Source organism: Panicum hallii, chromosome 7, assembly GCF_002211085.1.
Source record: "Panicum hallii strain FIL2 chromosome 7, PHallii_v3.1, whole genome shotgun sequence".
Taxonomy (NCBI): domain Eukaryota; kingdom Viridiplantae; phylum Streptophyta; class Magnoliopsida; order Poales; family Poaceae; genus Panicum; species Panicum hallii.
In genome coordinates this window covers 47,049,901-47,074,177 of record NC_038048.1, presented here as the reverse complement: position 1 = coordinate 47,074,177, position 24,277 = coordinate 47,049,901, and the positions used below count along the sequence as shown (strand labels likewise).

General features: G+C 43.7%; 2 protein-coding genes across 3 annotated transcripts; both read right to left on the bottom strand.

Annotated features, from left to right (window-relative positions):
• Positions 1-597: 597 nt before the first annotated feature.
• Positions 598-2,575, bottom strand: LOC112898737 (chaperone protein dnaJ C76, chloroplastic). Its single transcript, XM_025967016.1, has 3 exons — positions 1,750-2,575; positions 1,471-1,654; positions 598-1,394 (listed from the first exon to the last, which is right to left on the bottom strand). Exons 1-3 carry the CDS (start codon positions 2,394-2,396, stop codon positions 738-740), a joined length of 1,488 nt encoding a protein of 495 aa, XP_025822801.1. The 5' UTR covers positions 2,397-2,575; the 3' UTR covers positions 598-737.
• A 346-nt stretch (positions 2,576-2,921) lies between these two features.
• On the bottom strand, positions 2,922-23,632 carry LOC112898736 (sacsin). Of its 2 annotated transcripts, none has more exons than XM_025967014.1 (13): positions 23,109-23,632; positions 21,912-22,641; positions 15,361-21,347; positions 13,766-15,252; positions 13,341-13,604; positions 12,121-12,338; positions 11,163-11,434; positions 8,023-11,032; positions 7,808-7,940; positions 6,355-6,875; positions 5,251-6,162; positions 4,996-5,184; positions 2,922-3,382 (listed from the first exon to the last, which is right to left on the bottom strand). In XM_025967014.1, exons 1-13 carry the CDS (start codon positions 23,450-23,452, stop codon positions 3,185-3,187), a joined length of 14,265 nt encoding a protein of 4,754 aa, XP_025822799.1. In that variant the 5' UTR covers positions 23,453-23,632; the 3' UTR covers positions 2,922-3,184. The 2 variants fall into 2 exon arrangements, with proteins under 2 accessions (XP_025822799.1, XP_025822800.1); XM_025967015.1 differs by having other exon boundaries at positions 4,996-5,169; positions 23,109-23,629.
• Between the last annotated feature and the right edge of the window lie 645 nt (positions 23,633-24,277).

Below are 24,277 nucleotides of genomic sequence, written 5' to 3'. Positions count from 1 at the left end.
TGTTAGCATAAGCTGAACTCCTAGTCTCGAAACCAGAGAGGGGCAGAAACTGCAACCGATCGCCTCCTCCCTCCTCCATGGCCGGCGGCAAGACCTCACGGTCCTCCAGCTTACGTGCCGCTGTCCTCACCGGGCGCCGGCGCCGGCTCCGTGTGCCGGTGCTCCTCCTCATCTCCTCCGCCAGATCCGCCGCACCGTGGGCATGGAATGGCGGCCCTTGGCCATTGCATCACTGGCTTCGCTGGAGCGGAATCCGTTGAGCAGCCTTCTCAATTGGATCACGATTATGGATCGCGATTAATAATCGCGCGATTAAACTTTTTGCAAAAGATCCTCTGAAAAGGTGGTTTATCTTCCTGTCCTCCGGCGACGGAGACGGCCGCGCTTGCGTCTACACGAACCTACCTCTATCAACACTGCGAACACGAAGGAGACGATGTCGACGAGGAGGAAGAGGCGGGAGGCCGGCGGCGGGCAAACCCGCCAACGGTGATTTGGAGATCCTGCCACGACGGCGGACGACATGCGGAAGCGGAATGTAGTAGCGCGCCTCCAATTCACTCGCGGAAAATCGTGACCGGCGGGCAGCCGAGCCCGGCAACGACCAACGGCGAGCAATTTTCACAATCTTGTTTATGCTAATCATTTTATACAGCCGATTGCATCGGTCGCCGACACTATATATGCTAAATTTTCACTGTCCTAGGTATATACATCAATTCCGCAAGCACGTACATTTATTTCCAGATGTCCTCTCCCCTCCTTCCAAGCACCTGGATCACACCGGCAATGGCGGCGCCGATGATGAACCAGGTCACCCCGGCCAACATGACCTTCATTTCGAAGCTGTTCACGATCCCAAGAGCAACGGCGCCGCCAAAGTGCTCCTGAATGCCGCCGCTGCCGCTTCCGGCCATCTCCTCCCCGTTGTAACCCACAAACCCCGCCGAGATGATTCCCAGCAGCAACGGCGCCGTCAGGTCGATGCTTGCACCCTTCCTCCCAGGCCCGGCGGTCGCTTCACCGGCAGCAGCTCGTCGCCCGCGGCTGTGGCCCTGCGGAGCGTCCCTTGCCCTCTGGTGAATGCTCGGCGGGGAAGCAGACGACGGCAGGTTCAGCTGCGGTGTCCAGTAGTCGTCGAGGCGGGCGTGCGGCGCGGCTGCGGTCGCCGCGCCTTCCCTTTTGCGCCGGGCGGCGACAGCTTCCTGGAGTCTGTCCGCCGCGGGGTCAGCGGCTTTAGAAGGTGATGCCGCCGCCGCCGGCGGCAGGAGGCGCGAAGCGAGGACGATGGTGGCCGGCGCCGATGACCCGAATGGGCGCCAGTACCACCAGTTTGACATGGATCTGATGGTGTGCACGGCTGAAGTCCTGGATTGCTTGGCCGTCTCTGACTCCTGCGCCGTGCAGAATTCAGATTTCAGACGAGTTCGACAGAGGAGATGGGAAACTAGATAGGATCAATCACGTTACCTGGGATTCTCTTGTTGCAGATTTCTGTTTCATCTCCTCGAATCTCTTCTGGAACTTGGCGACCTCGTTGAAGATGTTTGGCGCGCGAGCTCCCACGGCGTTGCCTTCAGAGACGCGGACTCTGCCGCGCGGCTGCTTGGACATGAGGAACTCGAGAGCCGCCAGGTCCGACCTCTCAACCATCCTGAACAGGCGCAGAAACCAATCAGAATCAGATAGATGGTGATGAGCATGATGAGCTCGGATGAAGATTTATCCGGGTGCGTGCGAAGAGGTTACGAGATGCAGTCGACGGGGCACGTGCTGATGGCGTCGATGATCTTGTCCTCGTCGTCGGCCCACTGCGCGACGACGCGGGCGCGGCCGTAGACGGACTCGACGGCGAAGGTCCTGGAGGCGTGGAGCGCGCACTTGAGGCAGCCGACGCAGCGCACCTCGTCGACGAAGACCGCCCGGCGCTCGGCCTCGGCGCCGCGCCAGGACGAGTAGAGCGGGCGGCCCGTGTAGCCGGCGAACTCGGAGCGGCGCGCCTGCTCCTGGTCGTAGGCGAGGCGCGCGGCCGGGTCGGAGAGCAGCGCGTAGACCTCGTTGAGGACGATGGCCATGTCGTGGCCCTCGGTGGCGCCGGCCACGTCCGGGTGGCACCGCTTCTGCAGCGACCGGTACGCCGCCTTGATCTCCGACTGCGGCGAGGAGCGCTCCACGCCCAGCAGCTCGTACAGGTCGTAGTCGGAGACCCACGACCCGCGGACGCCCCCCGGCTTGTAGCCGTCGCCGTTGGTGCTGCGACCGCCGCCGCCGCTGCCGGATGCTTCGGCTCGGCACCTGTGGCGACTGCTAGCTCGCCGTGTCGCGGTGGGCCGTGAGGAGGGTAGCCATGGGCTGGCGGGGAAGACCGAGGCGGTGTTCACGAGAAGCGCTGGCATGGCTGCTTCACGGCAACCGAACGGTGGGAGGTTCAGATGGCAGGGGATGGGGGAGAGGAGCTGCTGAGAGGAAGCGGAAGGAGAGAGCCAGCGGAAGTGATGAGTTGAGAGGCCTTGAGGGCGGGAGTGACCGGTCGACGGTTACAGGGGAGATATTTTGACATGCTCCTCTGCGCTTTTCGCCCCTTTTCTTTTCTCGCTTTTTCTCCACGCATGTACAGGTGGAAATGTGGAGTGACAGATATTTTGGAGAGATAGGCAACGTGGACGCTGGACGTGCTACCTTAGGATTATCCAACAGCCAGAAAATGTACAGTAGCGTGGCTCACTTGCAAGTTGGAACAGATACTTTCTGACGCCGATATGGACATCCGTCCGTGCGTGTCCATCCAGGGATCACAAAAGATGGAAAATTGGCGTCAGTTTAGCCTGATGGTTCATACAAGAGAAACGTCAATTCCAGGCGCCAGTCCACAGAGCGCACTTGCTTTAGAAGATTGTGAGCATGAAGAAACCAGCTTCTGATAACGTATGAGAGTAAGGATTGATGCCTTTAACTGGCCAATGATTTTGTAAAAGAATCTGTACACTACAATGTATTGTGGCTGTACAAACTAACTATATTTACACTCCTACCAAAGGGCCACCGCAACCGTTCCAAAATCCATTTTAGCACACCATGGAGAATGATATGCAGTTTTTGCGAAGAACCACCACCACCAGGAAGCCCAATATCGTAATTCGTAAAACATACACACTAAAGCCAGATCAAATGGCCTCGGGTATTTTTATGGCCTGAATATTTTCATCATTCTAGACACCTGCGTTCGGCAAAATGGGCATCGTGAAACCGAACTAGAGCATCGGTTACATAGGACATGACCGCATGGTACTATAGTCATGTTGACCTCAGCATTCAGGCAGATACGGCATGACCAAGCGGCCTTGGCAACATCAGCTTCTCTAATGGCAGCCTCGGCCTTCTCCTGCAAATGTAGTTTAAACAACGTTCAGTGTCCAAAATAGGCATACACAAACAAACGTATTATAATATTGTTCAAGCAGCTTATGAATCCTGCTAGAGTTTCTTTTAATATCAGGCAGTCCATAGCCTCACAGCAGCTTATAAATGCAGTGCAATGCAAACTATGAAGGATGGAAATTTCCTTGAATGTCAAATAATAACACAACTAAACAAGAAATTCTACTACTTGGTGTGTGGACAATAGTTTCACATTTCAATTTAAATACTGGTCAATGCATTATGCATCTCACTTCTAAGAAATTTGACCCATCAATGGCACAGGCTGGAGTCTGAAGGACAGCAACATCCTACTGCTTAAGTTGACGGAAAATGGATATAAATAATTCAATACCTAAATTCGATTAGTACGAATATGGTAAGGAGTAAGGACTTCCCCCATGGCCCAAGCAGTGTTTTCCTTGCTATTCAAATCCGTGTAGGTGTTTGACAGAAAATGTAGATGTGACATTGTATCTTTCAATAAAAGATGTACTATCTGCATCATATCCAAATTCAACAGTCCAATACTCCCTCTGTTGCTAGGTACATGTCAGTCTTAACTTGAGGTGAATTTACAAATCGTTCCATGAATACAACTGCATGCCATCAGTAATTGAACTTTACTTTGCCAACAAAGTTATATCACCGATGTCAATTATCAGTAATTGAACATTACTTGTGCAGCAAAGTTGACCCTGGCAAACTTGTATTTATCAGCACCCATACATGGATGCCTAATGCACACAAAAGGATTATGCACGTGAGAGTGAATTATGGTTCCTTCCACTGTTCAATATGGATAATAGGTCATTTGCTGACATGTCTAGGTTGTAGTGCGGTTCTAGAGTAACGTCATTTCTGGAAATACAAGGATTATATATTTAACTTATATACAGTTATATTCATATCTGAACTGCTATATGGATTCATTTCTGCATACAAGAAATGTTCCAAGTGTGAGATAATCCATGTGTTTTGTTTTGTTTTGACCAGTAGGGTCAGATGTATTTTACTTAGATATCTTAGCTACTAAGTTTCTTAGGCAGCAAGCCATATAGATGGCTGCAGAAGCTTTTAGACAGCAGTAGATAGCTGTCCCAAGTAGCAGCAAAATTGGCTTTTGCCTTGTCTGAACAGCAGCAGGAAAATTTCAATTTGGGTGTTTGCAACTTGTGCAAACTGACCCTATAGGTTATATATATGAACCATATATCAATGGAAAAAGCAGCTTCACTGCATAAAACCACTCCTCTCATTTCTGTCTCTCTCCTGTTCTTAACAGAACAGAAGTGATCCTAAGCTAAAGAATCTAACACCAAGTGGAATTCCTACTCATTTTTGCAGAAAAAGATGGATTTAAATTTGGCATGGCCAATATTGAAACCATTTTCACACCTAGCTCCAGTATAAGTAGTTCAACAGTGAAACTCGTCCCACATTGACTGTCGTTACATAATGGGTGCAGATTATAAGACACTGCACGCATCATTGTGCAGAAATGACCAACATTCATGATGCTACAGACAAAAAACAATGAAGTAAAGATAACAGGTAAATGTATCGAAGTAAACAAACCTGCTCCACCAAGAGAGCAACTTGAGATTCTTTAAGCTGATCTTGCAAGGAAAGAGTAGCCTGCAGCAGTGTTTCCTTCTCAGCATCCATCCTTACTCCTGCAGCCGAAAGCATATCATGAACTGCTTGTACCAGCTCAGTGGAAGACACTTTGCCATATTCAAGTGCATGAGCCTGCAAATAGTAAAACTACAAGAATTAGGGCAAAATCAAGAATCCAGCTTGAGAAAGTAGAAGATGCACTTCGAAACCAACCAAGTCCTCGGCGACTTCAGTGCTAGTGTTGATCGACAAGAGGTCCTCCAGCCCACCTTGTGCCACTCTATCACCATCCACTTGGAAAGGTGCAGATGAGAGATCAGCCATTGAAACACTTTTAAAAGAGTAAACCTGACTCGAAAGCAGCATGCGAGTCTCCCCAGGAGCTGTCTCCACTGGAAACCTGTAAAGTGCTTGGCCAGCTGAGGGTCTTACATCTTCAGGGACCCTACCATACCTGAGCTTTTCCCCCTCTTTTCCTGTCTTCCATGCCACAATTTCACCAGTATAGAATGGTCTTAGAGGAAGGAATTGCACCTGACGAGCATCTTGTGATAACAACTCTGCTCCCAGGGAAGCATTGTACCTCCCTTCACGTTTTGAAACTCCAATGTCAGTGCCCAGATTAAGTATTTTAAGGACTTCTTTCTCTGAGCCATCTGGGCATGCAAACAATGAAGCAATTGGCAAGATTACTGATGCCCCCAATCTGTGGCTAACAACAATTGCAATAACATCATATACTGTCAAAAAACTAGGGGGCTCTGCAACTAGGATACAACCCGTAGATTTGTTGATGAAACAAATGCTTCGGTGCATTCCATTGCTTGACCATTCAGGAATGGAAGGATGCTCAACAGTTTTTGTAACATCTTGTAGACTGGGAAGTAAGAGAAAGCGAGTATGGAGGCGTTGAACCAACTGCAGATTCTTTGATATGTCCTCTAGTATACATTCGATCTGGACCAAAGTGAGAGCTTCAAATGAAGGGAAATGATTGGCTATGCTGATCATCACAATTCTTAATGCATCTTGCAAGGATTTACTTTGCAGCTTCTCTGTTATTCTGTCTAGAGTAACTGAGTGAATGCTATTGACCAGCTTAATTTCTTCTTTTTCATCAAGTTCCTGACAATAAATGCAAAATGAAGTTGTTTTAGTAGAAATAATTAATCTACTTTGCTCAAAAAAGTTAGTTAAAGTTACATCCACCAAATTAGTTACAAAATCACTTTGCTCGAGAAAAAGTAGTTAAAGTACATCTACCAAATTACTTGAATGAAAAAGACAATAAAAAAATCAGATTTCATTTTTGTATACCTCTACAATGACATCCGAGAGCTTTTTTATGCCCAAGGCCTTGCAAATATTCTGAGGAAGATCTGGATGAGAAAACCTTAGCCTTGATGTATTTATGTTACTCAGTAAATGAGAACCATATGGGTCAACATATACACATGATGAAGCAGTGACCAGCCTGCAGCCATCATCTGGTATTACTGAATCAAGAATCCCATCTAATCGATCTGTGGTATTTTGGTTGATTCCAGAACACATGAAGTCCAAGATTTCCATCACTGCACGGAGTTCATTTGGGTTCAATCGCTGGTATCCACATGCCTTTTGGATATCCAAAAGAAGTTCTCTAGCATAAGAGTCTGTAAGGCTTTCCTGCATCCCAATTTCTCTAAGAAGGGAGACAAATGGAAGATACCGACTTGGAAGCTCAAAAGCAAAAGGTGACATGTTAATTGTCAAACGAGCAAAAAGCGATTTCACCGGAACTAAGCGAGTACCATTTGCAACTGGTATAAATGCCAGTTTCTCCAATTCTTTTTTTTCTGAAATAGAAGGCAAAGAAACACTTGGTTAAGAGTACTGACAGATATATTTTCCCAAAGCAACACAAACTAATTCCTCTTTATTTTTTATGGCTATCTTTGTACAGACTAGAATCAAGGTGCTGTTGCATAATCTCATAGTTAATTTTTGGCTGTGGTTACTGTTGGACCAAGGATAAAGGCCCCCACCCCTCCCACTATAACACCTGGGTTTTATGGTCGGGTTGGCTAGGTGGGGCGTTCTAACTTGGTACCAGAGCCGAGGTCCTGGGTTCGATCCCTCCCGGCCACGCATTTCCGCTGCGCGATTTCCCCTGCGTCTCTCGTGTGCTGAGACCTGCTGCGGGCTACGCCAGGCAACCTGCTGCGGGCTACGCCGGGCTCGCACGCCGTAGGGGGAATGTTGGACCAAGGATAAAGGCCTCCACCCCTCCCACTATAACACCTGGGTTTTATGGTCGGGTTGGCTAGGTGGGGCGTTCTAACTGTTACTACTTAGTTCCTCTATTTCTGCATAAAGAGTTTTGTCTTAGGAGGTAGAAGCACTCATAAATATGACCCTCAAGCCCATATTGGATCTAGTCCATCCAACAGCCCACATAGAATGCTTACCTTACTTCAATGAAATATTATCGCACACCATTTTGAATTGCATAGCTCTTGATACATTAAGGACCAGAGTGATATATTAATTTCTAGCATGTTTAGTACTCCGAAAGGTTGAATAGAAGAACAAATGTTAGCTACTTACATTTAGTGCAAGGAGAGTATAGCATTAGTGTTTCATTATATTTCAGAACAACAAAGTGCAAGTATAGCAAAAGAAATAACTAATTTTACTTCTAACAATTAAAATAAAGAAAGTTAAAAGGCCAGAACTAAAGCTGTTAATAACAAACATAGGCATATAAGCACACTGGATTTTGTGCTACCTGTGAAAGATATTGTTCCCCATATTTTATCCAAGTATTGCAAGATCTGCTGAAAGGCATCTTCCACCGTCATTATTCCTGAAGAAGTTGGCCAGTGTGCTAGTGTGTCCTCACCATTGCCTCTCCCAACAATCTGTTCCATTTCAGAAAGTTACAGAAAGTTAAGGAAGAAATCATTTTGAAATGACATTTTCAAGGTATTGTGTGATACTCACCTGCAAGTGCCTAAAAACTGTACTGAAGGAAGGAGGGCTCCTAAGCCGAAATGCTCCCCATGAATATTCAGGAGGGACAATTGTTTGCTTGGTAAGAATTGGTGCAGAACTCCATGCTAATGGCCAGTCTTTTGATAAGATAGCTTCGTTATATGAGGCAAGTACCCTTCTACCACCTCTCTTACCACCAATACTTGGAAAACCTTTTTCAGCAGGCACAAATGCAATTTTTCCAATCTTTTCGCAAAAAGAACTGTCATACAAAGTAGCAAAATTTGCCAAAATCACATTTACAACAGATTCTGCCAAAGACCATAACTCAAAAGGAATTTCATTTTTGCTGTCTGAGAAGTCTGCCACAAAGTCATCAGGATCCTCTAAAGATGACATGACATCGTGCCCCATGGTTTCTATTTTTGTTGCACACTGTACTATCATATCAGCCTCTGTGGATGTTCGAAGGCCTGCTTTTCTGAGTATACCAAGCCAAGCATCTGACATGAACCTTTCAGCAGGGAACTTATTTCTCTCCCCAGAGAATACTGAAGTCAGCAAAGCATCTGAAGGGTCAAGTAATTCCTTTGGTTTGAAAAACTCTTTACAAAATTCATTTGCACTGGCCACAAAGTTTGTCTTCTTTAAAGTTTCTACTACAGCAGAGTTCAGCTGTAGATCTTTCCAGTTAGCATACAAGTAGGTCAAAATGTCATCCTGCTCTTGAGCTGTTTTATTTCCAAATCCAGGCAGTGCAAACTTCACCAATATTTCATGATCACTTAGTTGTTCAACCCCCAAAGCCTGAAGAAACGAGGTTGCATCAGATGAGCAAGAAAGGCATCGGTCATCACTGGGGTGAAAGAATGCGCTAGGAGAAAGAATGCAATGATCAGATCCTAACAGACTGGTGTATGTTCCTGTAACAGTCTTATAGATTGGAAGTGTTCTCAAGACATCCAGTTCTTCTCTCTGATACAAGTGGTTGCTAGCTAATCTGAACTCCGAAACAAATAATCCAAATAGTCTATCGCAGTCTCCACTTGATAGACTAAGTGGCGAAGGTAAATGGGCATCATTTTTTGCTGCAACCAACTTAGAAACAATTGTCTGTCCAAGAGTCCGACTATTTGAAGGAAACAAATTGCATATGGCACCACACTCTGGGAAAGAGGAATCAAAAATTGGTACATTCAACTGGTTAAGCAGAGCAGATAGCCATGGAAACTTCGAGTTCATTGACTCAAATGTAGTATCAATTGCATTCTTCTGTTCCACTTCTCTTGCATCATCTCTGGGTGGATCTGATATATCCAGATGTCCAGATACATCATCAACAGGCCCAGTAACTGTATTTGAATCATCAATTGGTGGCACAAATATTAGATGGCATTCTTTTACACGACAGAGAACCGGCATGTCCAAATAAGCAGGAATTAAGGGCCAATCAGATAAAAGAGAAAGGTCACCATTCAAGGAACTAAATATTGTCCAGAAGCTTCTAATCCATTTGGGAGTTGGCCAAGCAGTTGATGATTCAGCATTATTATCCCAAGGAATCCATGAGGACTTGTTCTTTAGTGCAAATTGTACCCAACGTTCATCAAGTATGTGCTTCAAATAACCTGCTAATAACTGAGGAGAAAAACTCCTCAACTTCAGAGGCCCATGGATTACCTGAGTGGATAGTAGCAGCGCCAAGAAGGGCTTTTCCAGACATTTATAGTGGATAAAGTGATCCAGCAAAGGGCTCATCAGTAGCTGCTGCTCCTCATTGGCTATCCAGAGTTCAGAAACTCCCAGCCTTGTTAGACACTTTCTCGATGTTGGAAATGGAACACCTTTGAGCTCAGCAATGATAGATGACAACACACTATTTTCAGTGGCTTGAGATCTGTGGGGTGCTGGGCCACTGGTTTTGCTGATATCCTCAACAACCCCCCTGCCAAAGTCATATAGGGCTTTTCCAAAGTATGTCATAATTTCCAGCGCATCACCTCCAGAGGTACCTGGCAACTGAGTACTTGAATTGTAAGCCAGTGAGCTGCTCGAAGATGGCATAGAATGTGAGCTGGGAGAATGCATTGTTCCAACATGTTGGCTGTTAACTCGTGATTCATCAGGTATACAAAGATCTGAGAAGCGGTAAGGATCCATATCTGATAAACAATATTCAAGAACATCTATATATGTTTCGATGGATCGAAGTAAAATTGATGAAGAAGCTTTTAGTAGATCCCGAACCATTTTAGGCCTAATCTCTCTTATGGTAACTCCAACTGCCTGAATTTCGCTAACCAACTCCCATGGTACAGAAAAAACAGGATAGTGCTCTTTAATGAAACTACAAACACTAGGTGATGGGAGGTTATCATTATCTCCATTTCCTGAGTGGGCTAAGAACATACCCTCATCCACTTTAACAAGATTTCCACGGTAAAGTTGCCAAACTGGAAGATCAGCTAATCGTAGATAGAAAGGTCTTATCACTTGCTCTATTAAGGATTGCCAATCTGCTTTGGATGCTCTAGGTGAATCTGAACTGATTACAGTAGAACCATGTCCAGTGCATGAAGTTGGATACTGCTTCGACCTTGGCCAAAAAGAGTATACCCTATCACCGTATGTTTGTAATATAGCACTCATGGACTCTGCAGACCTTAGTTCAATAGTAGAAGACAGAGGGTCCTTTTTAAGCTTTTGAAATTCAAGGGCCATCTCAACATATGAGTCGCGCACGCATAGCATGAGTTCTTTATTCCATGCTTCAACCAATCTGTCTCTGTCCAATTTAAGTTCCGGCAGAGGTGCATCATGTGTGCTGCCGAAAATGTAGCGCCCACCACTATGCCTCACAATGAAATGACCCAGAGTTGTAACTGGCATGCTTAAAAATCCAGATAGCGGTAAGGGAGATAATATACAGCTGGATGGATGAATATTGGTCGATACTCCATTGCGAGCTATGTGCGCTGCTACTCCAGCGACAGGGGTTAGGTTATAGGCAAGATACCGCCTGAAACAGAAACAAATCAAAGGTCCTTCAATCAGCACAAAACTTTAGAATCAGTCGTTGAAGTTTCTTGGACAATGTTGAAAGTAGATAAGGCAAGACACCGCCTGAAACAGAAATAAATCAAAGATACCTGTCCAGAGCCATGTTTCGTGTTTGACCTGATCCAAGGGAAAGGGAAACAAACCACTTGTCAATATAACTGCAGCCACTTTCAATCACATGCACATCTATAGCTTGCATTTTGATAGCTGCACTTGTACTTGAAAATATTCTGGATATTTGGAACTTCCTCCATTTCTTTTCCGAAAATGGATTCCTCAAAGAAGCAACTGATGGATCAACAAGTACAGAATAGTTTAGGGTTGGCTGAGAGGCTCCATCCTCCCATGTTGACAAAGATACCTGCTTGCATTACATCGGCAGCACATTACAGTTTAGACATCAGAAGGTTTAACCTGAGGTTTTCATTGGCATGTTTCAAAATCATCCAATAAAGCTTCCTTACCACTATTTCTGAACAGCTAAGACGTCTCTAACATATGTATGGTTATCTTAAAATTTGAAGTATCAAATATCGAGTTTAGATATCTGAATACCAAACAATGTATTACTTTACACCAAAAAAACACTAAAATATTGAAGCGGTACAGCATGCTTGCAATATTACAAATCCAAATTCTAAGTTTAAATATGTTCATTGATACCCAACATCTTTCAATAAAAAAATTGAAAGGTAAATTTCAGTTAAGCAGTCTACTATGCATTATCCAGATAGTACTCAAGCTTTGCAAGCAACAAAAGCTTTCAGTACTGTAACAATGAAAGGGATAAACATGTCTGTCCAAAGATATCAGCTTAGGTGCTTACTAAGGAAAAGTATACATAAACCTCATCATAAACAAAAAGGCCTTATTGTAATTTAATTACATTACATCAATGTGGTTTCAGAACGAAGCTCCAATAAAGTAACCAATAATGAGTGTAGAAACTAGAAACCAAAACCAAACGAGGTTACACTTTGAAGAGGAAAGCTTGAACAAGTCATGCTTACGGCAACAGGCTGACAGTCTGTCACAAATAATCCGTACCTGAATGATTGACCTCAGGAACAGGAGAGTACTGGATGGATTCTGCGTAAATCGATCAAAAATCTGTTTTACTCTATTGGAACCTGCTTCAAGTTCTTTCAAGCATTTTGATGATAAAGGCATTCGAATAATTGTGGAGTTTGCAGTAGATAGTGAAGTATCCTGTGTAACACGCATTGGGAGGAACTGATCATGAAACCTCTCGACCAAATCATTACCTGAAAGCCAATAGCATTTTATCGAATCCATTCAGAACAAAGACATCAATGCCAAAACATTAGATGATAATGCGCTGATTCTAAATATGCACATCAACAGGCACAGTAAAGTTATATTAAGGAACAGTCGCATTGTCACAAATAAAGAATATAGCAGCCTTAATACATATTCAAACATGGGGCAAAAAAATATTCTGTGGGTCAATGAATTCTATACGAAAATTTTGACCATCAGCATAGTCATCTGCCTAAAAGGAAATGGTGCATATGTTTTCCTCTTCTTTTGCCTTCTCTTTCTAGGTTTACTGTTTATGCTGTCTAATTTCTAAGAATGTAAAAAATACATTTGGCACATCTGTCAAATTTAACTCGCAGCATACAAGTTTCTGCATAACAGTTGTTGAAACTAAAAATTAAATATTGATTTCTCGAATATACTTGACTATCTACCAGACATCATGCATGTTCACAATCAGAAACGCAAAGTAGGAAGGTAGATGCTCTTAAAACTAAATTGTGATGCAGTTTGCTGTAAAGTGATTCTCATGGTTTTCATGAGATAATGAAAAGTTTTTCATTTATTTTCTTCATTCGCCCACAAACTATACAACAGGGATATTCAACTTATTGACATGCTTTGCAGTGTGATATGGTTTTGTCATGGATAAACAGCTTATTCTTTCCTTATTAATGTGGTATAAATATAATATAATATAATATAATATAATATAATAGTGAATTTAATGGAATTTTCGCAAACATAAAGAATTTCAAGTTAACCAAGTTGTACAGTAATTCAGTCATGCAGATTTCAGAGTTTGCTTTGGTCACTTTGAGTGCAATATGTTATAAGCGACCAAAATGTAGAATTGGAACCTGGCAGAAAGAAAAGGCCCTGACTTGAGAAGATATGCTTTTACAGAATCTACATGTTATATCAAGTGTGCACAGCAGAAAAAAAGATGCTAATATATGAATAAATTGAGTGATCAAGTTTCGCACCTAACAAAGAGAAGTATCTAGCTGATGAGGTAGCTGTGGAAGTAGCACCACCAGTCAAGCCCAAGGGATCAAAGATGTAAAAGTAGCCACCAGAAAGAATAGTCAATGTATCGCACACAAAGTAACTGCTAAGAAGTCCCAAGCCATAGTTAAGCATGTTTCCCCTCAATTTCCAGGGAGGAGGAAGTTGGAGGCTACAAACTTCTTCTCGGTTCATCATGGTTCCTTCAAAGACCACTGTCAATGAAGAACCTTGGAGGTCACCTGTAAGTAATTTTTTCACCCAAAAAAGCACATGGTAAAAGGTTTAAATCTTTATGTGAACTTGAATGGCAGTATACATATACAAACATAAACAGACAGCCCGAATTATTGAAAACAAAAATACAAGAGAAATAATTGACTAGAGACAGTTTCAACCATACCTAGACTCTGCTGCAGCAAGGACTGCTTGGGATGTTCTCTTTTATCATAGATCAGATGCACTTTCTTTGCATTGCAATAGTCTGCTAGCTCGATAAGGTCAAACAAAAGAAAGTCACTCTCACCATATAAAGCCAACAATTCACTTATTTTAGCATATTCTATGCATGGCAAATTCCTCATTAACTCGTCGTCCAACAATGATGATCCGCGAAGAGATCGTACACCAAGCCTATTAGCTAGATCATTGCCAATGCTAAGATGAACGAAATTCTTTGAAGTAGAATCAGCATTCATCCAGGGTGCATCATTATATACAAGGTTTCTAGCAGGTGCCAAAACCCCAAACGAATCTGGAATCACCAATGAGTTCAGTAACATATCAGGTGCCTGACTGTCAGGGTAACAGTCAACAAATGCCTCCAGTACACAATGAACAAAACTCAGTTGTTCTGTAGATAGCGGCTCTCCTTTCACATCTCCTTGTAAACGGCGAAGCACATTCAGATAGTCCATTGCATCAAATGTCTGCCTCACACCCAACTCTAATAGTAACTTTTTAAACTCTGACAGTTCAGATGGAACTGTGTAAAGATAAGGATGATATTTTACAGGTGAATCAAAAGCAAGTGCCTGTGGTGTTACAAACCTATCCCCTATATAAACCCATGGAAATCCATCCAGATACTCTTTTAGAATGATGGCATTGGTAGTGCCAATGATATCTTGCAATTTTGAGTAGATTACTTGAACTTCCTTTTGCAGAATAGCATCAATGTCTGCGTCTGCAGAAGACATCTTGAGCTCATCATAAGACTTGGAGAGCTCAACTAACTGGGAGGATAAAATGTTCACATTTGGTGGGTCACACCAGCCAAGTTTTCTTTGCAGATACATGGAACAGGAATCAGCACTAAGAATTCGCATTTTTGATGAAACAAGCCACATCTGTGATTTTGGCCTTGTGATGACTGGAGGTGCTACACTATCTTCAGATAAAAACCATGGAAGTCCTTTGAGCAATGGTGCAACATGGACTGGACACCATGAAATATTTTTCAGCTCTGACCAAAACAAATCTTCTGGCATATCATGGTCAAAATTCAAGAACAAAGATGCACTAGTTTGGTCACTCAGGTCACACCCATCCCCATTAGTTTCTACTTCCAAAGTTTCACTGATTTCAGATGCTTCTAGATTCTCATCCTTGAGGGAAGTTTTACTATCCTCCATGTTTGAAGTCTTGGATTCAAGTACGTTTAGATAGGTAAGTACCTTTTGCCCACACACAAATGCATCCTCTTGTCCTGAACCTTGCGCCAAGGAAACCGATCTCGCCATGTCAAGCAAAGTACTAAAGCCGAAATTTCTTTTTAGTCCAAAACTAGCCAACAATTCAATAATTTCATTCATTGTGAACTTTTCTGAAGGAAAGAAGGTTTCTTTGTTCAGCAACTTCTGTAACTCAGGCACACGGGGATCATAAAGCCTGAAGAGAGACCAAATATTACTTCTTTGTACTAAATAATACACATTGTCAAATATCGAAGTCAGAGAGAAACATGAGGGAAGGGAGGAGTGAAGAAGGGAGACTGACCTGGAGGGTTGGACCCACTCTCCATTGGCTGCCAAGACAAAAGGGGTCTCACGTAATGCAGCTCTCGCTGAATTATCATCATCTATCAACAGTTTCACATCACGAATAACTGCTGAAACAACAGCTGGCTGAGATACAAACTCTGACATTCGAGGAAGAACATGGTCCTTGTAAAAGTCAACCTTTTGAGGCTCCTTGATATCAAAGTATGATACCAAAATTGACCTCTCCTTTGCCGATTCAGTTCTTATAAAACTTGCACTCAATAAATCTTCATGAACCCCTTCTGGTTTAAGCCATTTTCTAGGATTTGTCAAATTAACAAGCTCCCTAGGTTTATAAGATTCAAATATAGGGAGGTTCCTGATTATACTCATATGGGAGGAGGTGATCTGATTTCCTGAAAACCACTTTGATTGGAAAATAAAACTGCGAAGTTCATGTGCTTCTGCCAATGAAATACCCGTAAACAATTCCTTAATATCCTGGAGATTAGAAGCTACAGACTGCATAGCATTCAAAACACCAGCTGCAGTGGATTCCTGAACAAAATTTGCTAACTGGGGATGTTCTATCTGCATATCAGATCGCAGAAAGAAACATCCCAGTTTCTGAAGCAATGAATACATATTTTCGCTCCATCCATCATCTCTTACTACATTTGAAGCATCCCCAAGTTGCACAACCTTGCCATCAAGAAGAGGTAGTATAGGCCACTTTGCAAAAATTGAAATATCTTCACATGAATGCCTCAGAAAATTCCAGAGTGACATCATCCATTCCACACTTGGCTGACCTTGTTGCTCTGGAAACCAAGATAACTGCTTAGCATGTTGCCATTCGGGTGGCAAGATCCTAGGCAACAGTTCAAGGAGAAAATTACATGTGAATAAATACAAGTTCATGCGTGCAGAGTAAGCTATGTCATACAACTTCTTCAGAACACCATCTGGTAAAGAGTTGTCAATAACAAGATGTGGTATGGAATCCTTAAGAAGGCCAAATTCTATTTGTGAAGTGAAGAATACTCTATCGCCCTCCCCTCGCTTGTTGAATGTTGTGAATGATCCATTTGCCACAGGAAGAAGAGACAAGCCTTGCAATTTATCATAAAAGGAAGGATCTTCCATATCACTCAAGCAGTACTCTAGAACAAGTATAGCCTCTTCTCTGCTTCTGAAGCCACGTTTCCGTCGGATCAACAAGTTCCTCAACAAATGAGGATTTAGTAGATGAATTGATGGACATGCATTAACAAAGCTGTCAATTATTGGCTTGGATACAGACACCACAGGCAAACCAGCCTGAGAGAGAATTTCCACCAGCTCCATCGCCTTTGGAAAACTGAAATCTGGAAAAATAGCTTGCCTTGTTGATACCCAGTGGCCACCTCGAGCTTTTGTATGCAAAACATGAAGTCCAAGTTCTGCAATAGATACATAAAGCTTCCTAATCATGGAAGACCATGGCTCCACACCTACAGCACTGGGCCAAAATGACAGAAAAAGATCAGAGGGACCAAGCTCTTCTGCCATGGCTGCGAGCAGGTGGCCATAAGCAGGAGCAACAACATCTTCAAGCAGCGCTAGATTCCATTCTGATCGTACTCTTCCTCCCCCGGCCATGTCATTTCCAATCCAGATATCCCTTCGATTTGAAGATAGTTCAAAATAAGCATTCACATGCACCGGTATGCTAGTGTTGATTGGTAGAGGAAGAAAGCAAAAGGCCCGACCCTCAAAATTTTTCCTGACCTGGGAAGGTCCAAGATCTGAGTTTGTGGAAACTGAATCGTCATGGTTGACTTCAGCTACAGAAGATAGTTCTTTTGTATCATCTACACTCACTGAATGCAGATATGCAGCAACAGATGCCCATGGAACAAAGAAGTGAGATTTACTACCAGAGGCAGTTGACAACTTTCTAGCATGACCTCCTCCTATACACTCAGCTAAAATCCATGAATGCTCCCAGTTGGCAGAAGGGTTTTGCTCAAGAATAGCAACCTTCTGACAACTCCAGGGTAAATCACTGTCTTTAGTCCTGTTCAACTTACTGAAAAATTGATTCCTATCCATTCCAGATGGTTGGTTTCCGTGTACAAATGCAAGCATTGTATTAAGTGCATGAGGTTCTTTAGCTATCTGAGAACTATTATGCTTCGAAACACAATGAACAAGCCGCATCTCCTGACTGTTGTTCTCCTTGACATACAGAGTTACCTTTTTAACATTGCGGAGAAAAAGTATAGCCTCAGATACAACTTCAGAGAATGAAGAGAAAAGCATTTCCACATCTTGCGGTGCATATTGCTCTCGCTTTATTTGACTTCTTGAAGCAGCAGCCTCATTCCTAAGAGGGAACCGGAAGAGTGTACCTGGAAATGGCTCTTGCAAATTGCAACCAAAGTGTAAGAATGGGGTGAACTGATCAGGGAACTGATCTAAGATCCTTCTTCCTACAAACTTTATCCTTAAACCTGGATGAGACGGAGATATTCCTGGCAAGTAACAGGCATGTGGATCAAACATGACAATATTCTCACCGGAAACAAATCCAGGAATGTCAGTGAAGTGATACACACAATTGAAGCCAAGACCAAACCTTCCAATTGCAAAAGGTTTCTCAAGTTTGCTATCTTGACCTATTCGTGAGATGGCATAAAGGTCCTGTGGGCTAAAAACTGAATCATTAAAGCAGTAGAGAGCAGGCCCTTGCCATTCAGCCATTTCAGGTGAAAGAATGGATGAAGTACCATACTGAGTCTTATCCAGCAAAAACACAACCTCAGAAGCCTTAGCATCTTCTGCGTTCTGTACCAACTCAAAGAGAATTCCAGGGCCATCCGCATACATCTCAACAATGTGTTTGAGTCGTGTAGTCAAGTCTTCATGCTGTCCAAAAGCCTCAGCAACCCCTGACAAACTCAAATTCATCGAATCAGAACTCTCAGCAAGTAAGAGGCGGCGAAGAGAGCGGACACCAAGCCTTTCTGCCACATCATTAGAAATGTTCCCATGAACAAAATTATGAACATACTTTTTCGAGCTTAAAGCCATGCTTGATGCACTCCCAGAGATGTCATGACCAAAATCAAGCAGCCAAGGAGCATCATTAAATACAAGTTCAGAAGATAGACAGAGCCTGGATGAAGAATCAGGTAAATAAATTTGTGTTTGCTGGTCCTGAAACCGGAACTCAGCTAGATGCTGCACAACTAAGATAGCTGTTCTTAGTTCTTCAGCTTCAAGTGAAGCTGAAGCTTTCCTTATGGCCATTCTGCTGAGAATACTAGCATAATCCACAGGGTGCAGGTGCTCCTTTATGCCAAGCTCTAAGAACAAGTCCTTGAACACTGCCAAATCAATCGGAACAACACGGATGTACGGTGCCAGGTGAAGGTGGCCACTTAAAACAACTTCATCCGCTTTCGCAAATCCATCCCCCACCCAAATCCATCTGCAGCCCTCTAGAACGACTTTCACAATATCCATTTCATCAGAACCAATCAAGCTTGTCAATAGAGAATAAATCTTAGGCATCACCAAAGCTAATTCTTGCCGAAGGACTTGATCAGTCACAATTTCATTGTTCTTGCCTAATTCAAGCAGTTGAGCTGCAATAATGCTTCCTGATGGAGGAGACAACCAACCTAAGCTGAACGACAAGGCTGAGGAAGTGCATTCACCATCAAGAATACGTGAGCTAGCAGAAACAATCCACATATCTTCCTGCATCCTTACTTGCTTAGGTGGAGCTACCATTGATGATACTGAAGGCCATGGCAAAGCTGGACTTGGTGCAGTAACCAACACAGGACACCAACAAATCATTCTCAGATCACTCCAAAACTTTTCAAGATCAAATTCCCAAGATTTATCACGAGGCCTGAGCGCAGTGGTAACTTTAGCTAGCATGTTTACCTTCTTTCGACCATCAGATAGCTTATTTACATACCATTTGTGAGCATGAACTTCAAGATATGAAAGAAGGACCTTACCCCTTGAATGAGCCTTCTGCTGATCTATGTTCACGAGTGAGTCAATTTGCCGAGCACTTTGTATTATGGTATCAGTAGAAACAGAAGTTCTAAGCCCCAAGCAAAGTAGCATATCAAGAACATCTGGATTTTGAAATAAACCATGCGGAAAGCAATCTGATTCCTGGAGAAGAACATAGAGTTCTTCCACCCGAGGATCATAAAGAGATTGTGGGCTTTTCAAGGTCCCACTGACAGTGGGAACAAATCTAAGGACTTTCAAGGCTTCCTTGAACATTGGATCCTCCAAGGACAGCTGAGGCAGATCTTGTAAGATGGTTAATAGAACTGAATCACGCAAATCTGTTTGCAGCTTGTCTAACCTATTCAGAACATACCTCTGGTAGAAGTTTGACTTTGGCATGCGCTCAACACCATAGTATCTCATTATGATATCTTCATCACTTGGGCAGATACAGAAGATAAAGTCAGCATTGAGTAAGTGATTAGGAACGCCAAGAGGTGGCAAGTACTTTATTGAACTGTATAAATCTGAGAAGCCATAAGAACTGGGAGAACCTCCATCAAATACCCTGAAGATTGGCAGCCTTTTGCAATTACTTATGCTTATGTTGGAAAGGCAGACTCCTAAATACCATTTTGGATCCAGAAGAAACTGGTATAGTTCATTTCTTTCACCGGGAGTAATGCGTTGAAACAGAGATTGCAAATCAACACCCTCCAACGATACAACCCCGAAGATTGATTGAATAACTCCAGTTGCATCGCTATCATACACATAATATGACAACTGCTTATGCTCACTAAGATATTTGGTATCCAGTATCTTGCAACCTAACTTTGCCAGGAGTTCATTCATCATACTAGACAGTGATTCTGTTTTGATTAACTTTGAGCCTGTATGTGCCCTGTGAAGGTGACCAGAAGTAGATGGCAGTATAGGCCAATCACTAAACAAATAAAGCTCATAAGAGCGTTCCCCTATATACTTCCAAAAAAGTTTAAACCAGGCTGCTGGAGGCCATGACCCACCCAATCCCGGATTCCAGGGAACTTGATCTCTACCCTTCCATCCTGGAGGAAATATCCTGGGTAAGAGCTGACGAAAGATTGGGCCATCGATAAGCTTAATGTTGGCCTGAGAACCACTGGCTATCTGATACAGCTTGCTTAGTAGTACAGTGGGAATGCTTCTGTCAACTATTCTATCACCAACTTCAGAGAGAAGCTCATATTCTATGTCATCACACACATAATAATAGTCCTCTTGGGAACTATCAGAAAATATCCCATACTGCATATTTGCTAGTGGAATCAGTGGGAGGCCATTCATGCATTTACCAATATCAGCACTGTTAACATCAGTGAGGCAATATTCCAATAATACTAGCTTATGAGATTTTCCTAGTGTAGCCAGTTTTCCATAATCCTTGAGGAAATTCCTCACTATAGCAGGACTTATTATTTTGAGCATAGACTGTGTATAAAATTTTGAAAACATATCAATGATTGCCTTAGGTAGGCGAACAATAGGCATGCCTATCAACACAAGAGCCTCATTAAGATTATTGCATCCTGAGAATCTCTCATCATGCAGCAAAGCGTCAGCTGGAGATATCCAGGTCCCGCCTTCAATCTCTGTATGCAAGACTGGAGAGGTGTATATGACCTTGTATATTTGTTCCACAAGGATACTCCAGGGCTCTTCATATAAACCAGTTGGCCACAGAGAATAATATGATATTGTGGGGTCTAAAAGCATTCGCAGTTCCAGCAGTAGTTCCCTGAACAGTGGAGCTACAACATCTTCCAACAGTAGCCTGTTCCAGTCAGAGCGAAGCTTACCACCCCTGTCCATGTCAGCACCATACCAAATGTCACGTCGGTTGGATGAAACTTCAAAATAACCATTGACGTGCACAGGTAACCCTGTCCTTACTGGCAAAGGAAGAAAACAGAATGCATGCCCCTGTCTGAGAACAGTATCCTGTAAAATTAACCAACAGTTCTGGTGTGAAATTCTTTATTAATAACCAGCAGTAGACAACAACAGGCAAGTGCCCGGCATATAGCAAAACCAAATCAAAACACCACATTAGTCTTGATCCCTAAACGAAATTTTACCTATGAACTCCACAGCTTGGGCCTATCACATACCCTTCTTGCCAATTTCCATAAGTGAGATGTTCGATGAAAGTAAATGAAGTTGACACCTTACGACAACATATTTAATTCAGTTAACTAAAAACCACAAAGATAGTTGCATGATTACATGCATTAATAATGCTTCCTACACTCATGAGCCAATAGCAAAAAAACATACCGAAAGAAAGAGATAATTCCTAGGTAGTGATTGAGAAAAATCTTGGGTATGTTAAATGACTTTCCAGAGAATATGCAAGAGCTTGTGCAGTTTGCATAAGGAGGGAAAAGAACATTCAGGATACAGGCTACAGGACAGGCCAATCCCAAAAATTACAATGGGGGAATAAACAACCTGGCAACCTAAGCCAATACTGGGAATGCAAAATGAAAATGATTTGGGTATTACCTCAAGCCCTGCTTCGGAGATGCAAGCCGCAACAGAAGCCCAAGGCAGTAAGTGAAGATCATACTCCTTGGCAGCTGCAGTTGCAAAAATACCAATTTTACTTAATGCAGGTGCCATTCCCTGAACAATAAAATAGGTAGAGCTCTTTTTCTCAAACTCCTTGCCCAAGAATGCCTCTGATATGAAACCCATCGAGAACAAATCCACCTTATGCTTAGAAGATTCAGCAATACTGCCAGAGAATCTGATGAGGGCTTGGCGATGCCAGGAAAGATTTTCATCTTTTGATCCTAAGGAGCAGGAGTACACTATTTTTGGCTCAGTCATACCAGATTCCCATACATACATCTCAAGTGACAGGACGTTTTTAAGGAAAAGCAAATTATATACAGCTTCTTGGTACAGTTGAGCAAAAAGAGATAAAATATCATCTTCTGTGTATGACTGTCTTGATAACCGGCTTGAAGATGCTTGCTCAGTACTTCTCAAAGGAAAACGAAACAAAGTTCCCTGAAATGATGCTTTCATGTCGCAGCCAAACGCACGATAGGGTGAGAGCTGATCATTGTACATCATAATTGCTGATGAACTGACATAGTCTATGCGCTTTCCAGGATTTGCTGCCGACACATTTGGAAGATAAGCACCCTGGGGGTCGAATAGGACAACGTACTTGCCACTCACAAAAGATGGCAAGTCAGTCAAGTGGTAAACTGAGTTAAAACCAACCCTGCAGAAATATAATTGTGTTTCGTGCTTCAGAAGCCTTCCAATGATAAATTGCTAAATGATGGAATCAAAAGCATGGACATCATCCTTTAATAAAACATTATAAGCCGTTGTGCTTCAGAGAAAAAGGCACATTGCAACACAAATGTGAAGGATGGAAATAAAAATGGAGTCGTAGAACAAGGCGGTAAATAAAATTCAAAATATCCGTCCATTAGTCACTGTATCCCACTTTCTCCTTACACAGCATACTGATGCATTTCCTAATCAGTTCCCGATGGTCACCACCCTCGAAATAGCTGACAGCCTGACACATTGTAGTGGTCATCGCGCCATAACACAAAAGCAGAACCCTCTGTAGGTAAGTGCAACAACTAAGCATGCAACGCAACAGTGCAATTTCACCAGTTGGGAAGCTCGGCGCAGAAACTTACAACTCCAAGCGAGGTCTGAGACAGAGAGGCGTACCCGAAGCGTCCCGTCTTCCATGTCTGCGCGACCTTCCTGCTGTCTCCGATGCGGGAGATGCTGGCGAAGTCCTCGTCGGTGAACACGGCGTCGTTGTAAGCAAGCAGCGCGGGGCCCTGCCACTGCGCGAGCGCGGGGGCCAGCAGCGACGCGGTCCCGTGCGATCGGCGGTCGAGGCAGAGGCGGACGCGCGCGGCGCCGGCGTCGTCGGCGTTCTGGATGAGCTCCCGCAGCGCGGTGGTGCCCTCCGGGTAGTTGGCGAGCACCTCGCGGATGCGGCGCGTGAGGTCCACGCGCTGCCCGAAGTCCTCCAGGAGCATCGCGCCCCCGCCGCCCGGATCCATGGCGGTGAGGCGCCGATCGGTGCTACTGGGGCATTCCGGGAGCGAGGCTAGGGTTTCGGTGGGAAGCAGCGGGGATGGGAAGGGTTTGGCTCTCCGATTTGGGCGTGTTCGCGGCGGTGCGGAGGTTGGTTGGTCTCCCGGGGATTTGACTCTCGCTTGGTTTTTTCGCCGTGTTTCATCTTGGAAATTGCGAGAAAGGGGGAAATCGCGGCATGCGGGAACCGAGGGATTCGCGGCAGCTCGCAGCTGCTCCCGGCTGACGGGTTGGACCCACGTGTCAGGAAATTCGCGGCAGGTACACGGCCGTACAAAAGGAGAGACGACTGTGGGCTTGGGCCGTGCAGTGGCCTCTCTGAAAATGGGGAATCCCTCGCCTCAAATGGAAAGTGCAATTTGCTCCCAAAAAGACAAGTGAAAAATACTAGAATGGAAATCATTTTGGTAGGAGTACTTGTCGGTTGCTACTTTAGCGTGCTAGCTCCATGGAGATACAGGCATAGTACATGTTGTGGGCTCATTGATCTAGACGCTAATTAATTGATTTCTGATCCCTAATAAAGAACACCTTTAGCGAGCATGACACTTCCCAATTATGAAGTTTGAAGGTTATACGTGCATACGAGGCTAATCACAATGGGAGTTTTATGGCAAGTTTTATAGCATTAATTACCATGACACATCAACATTTTTGATGATGTGGCACTGATTTAATGAGGAAGAGAAGGAACCAGTTTCATCCCCACGACACTCTACTAACTCGTTTCCAAGACGTTGGAAATGGCGTGAAACGACCACTGTGACCACCGTTGTTTCATGGGGAATCCC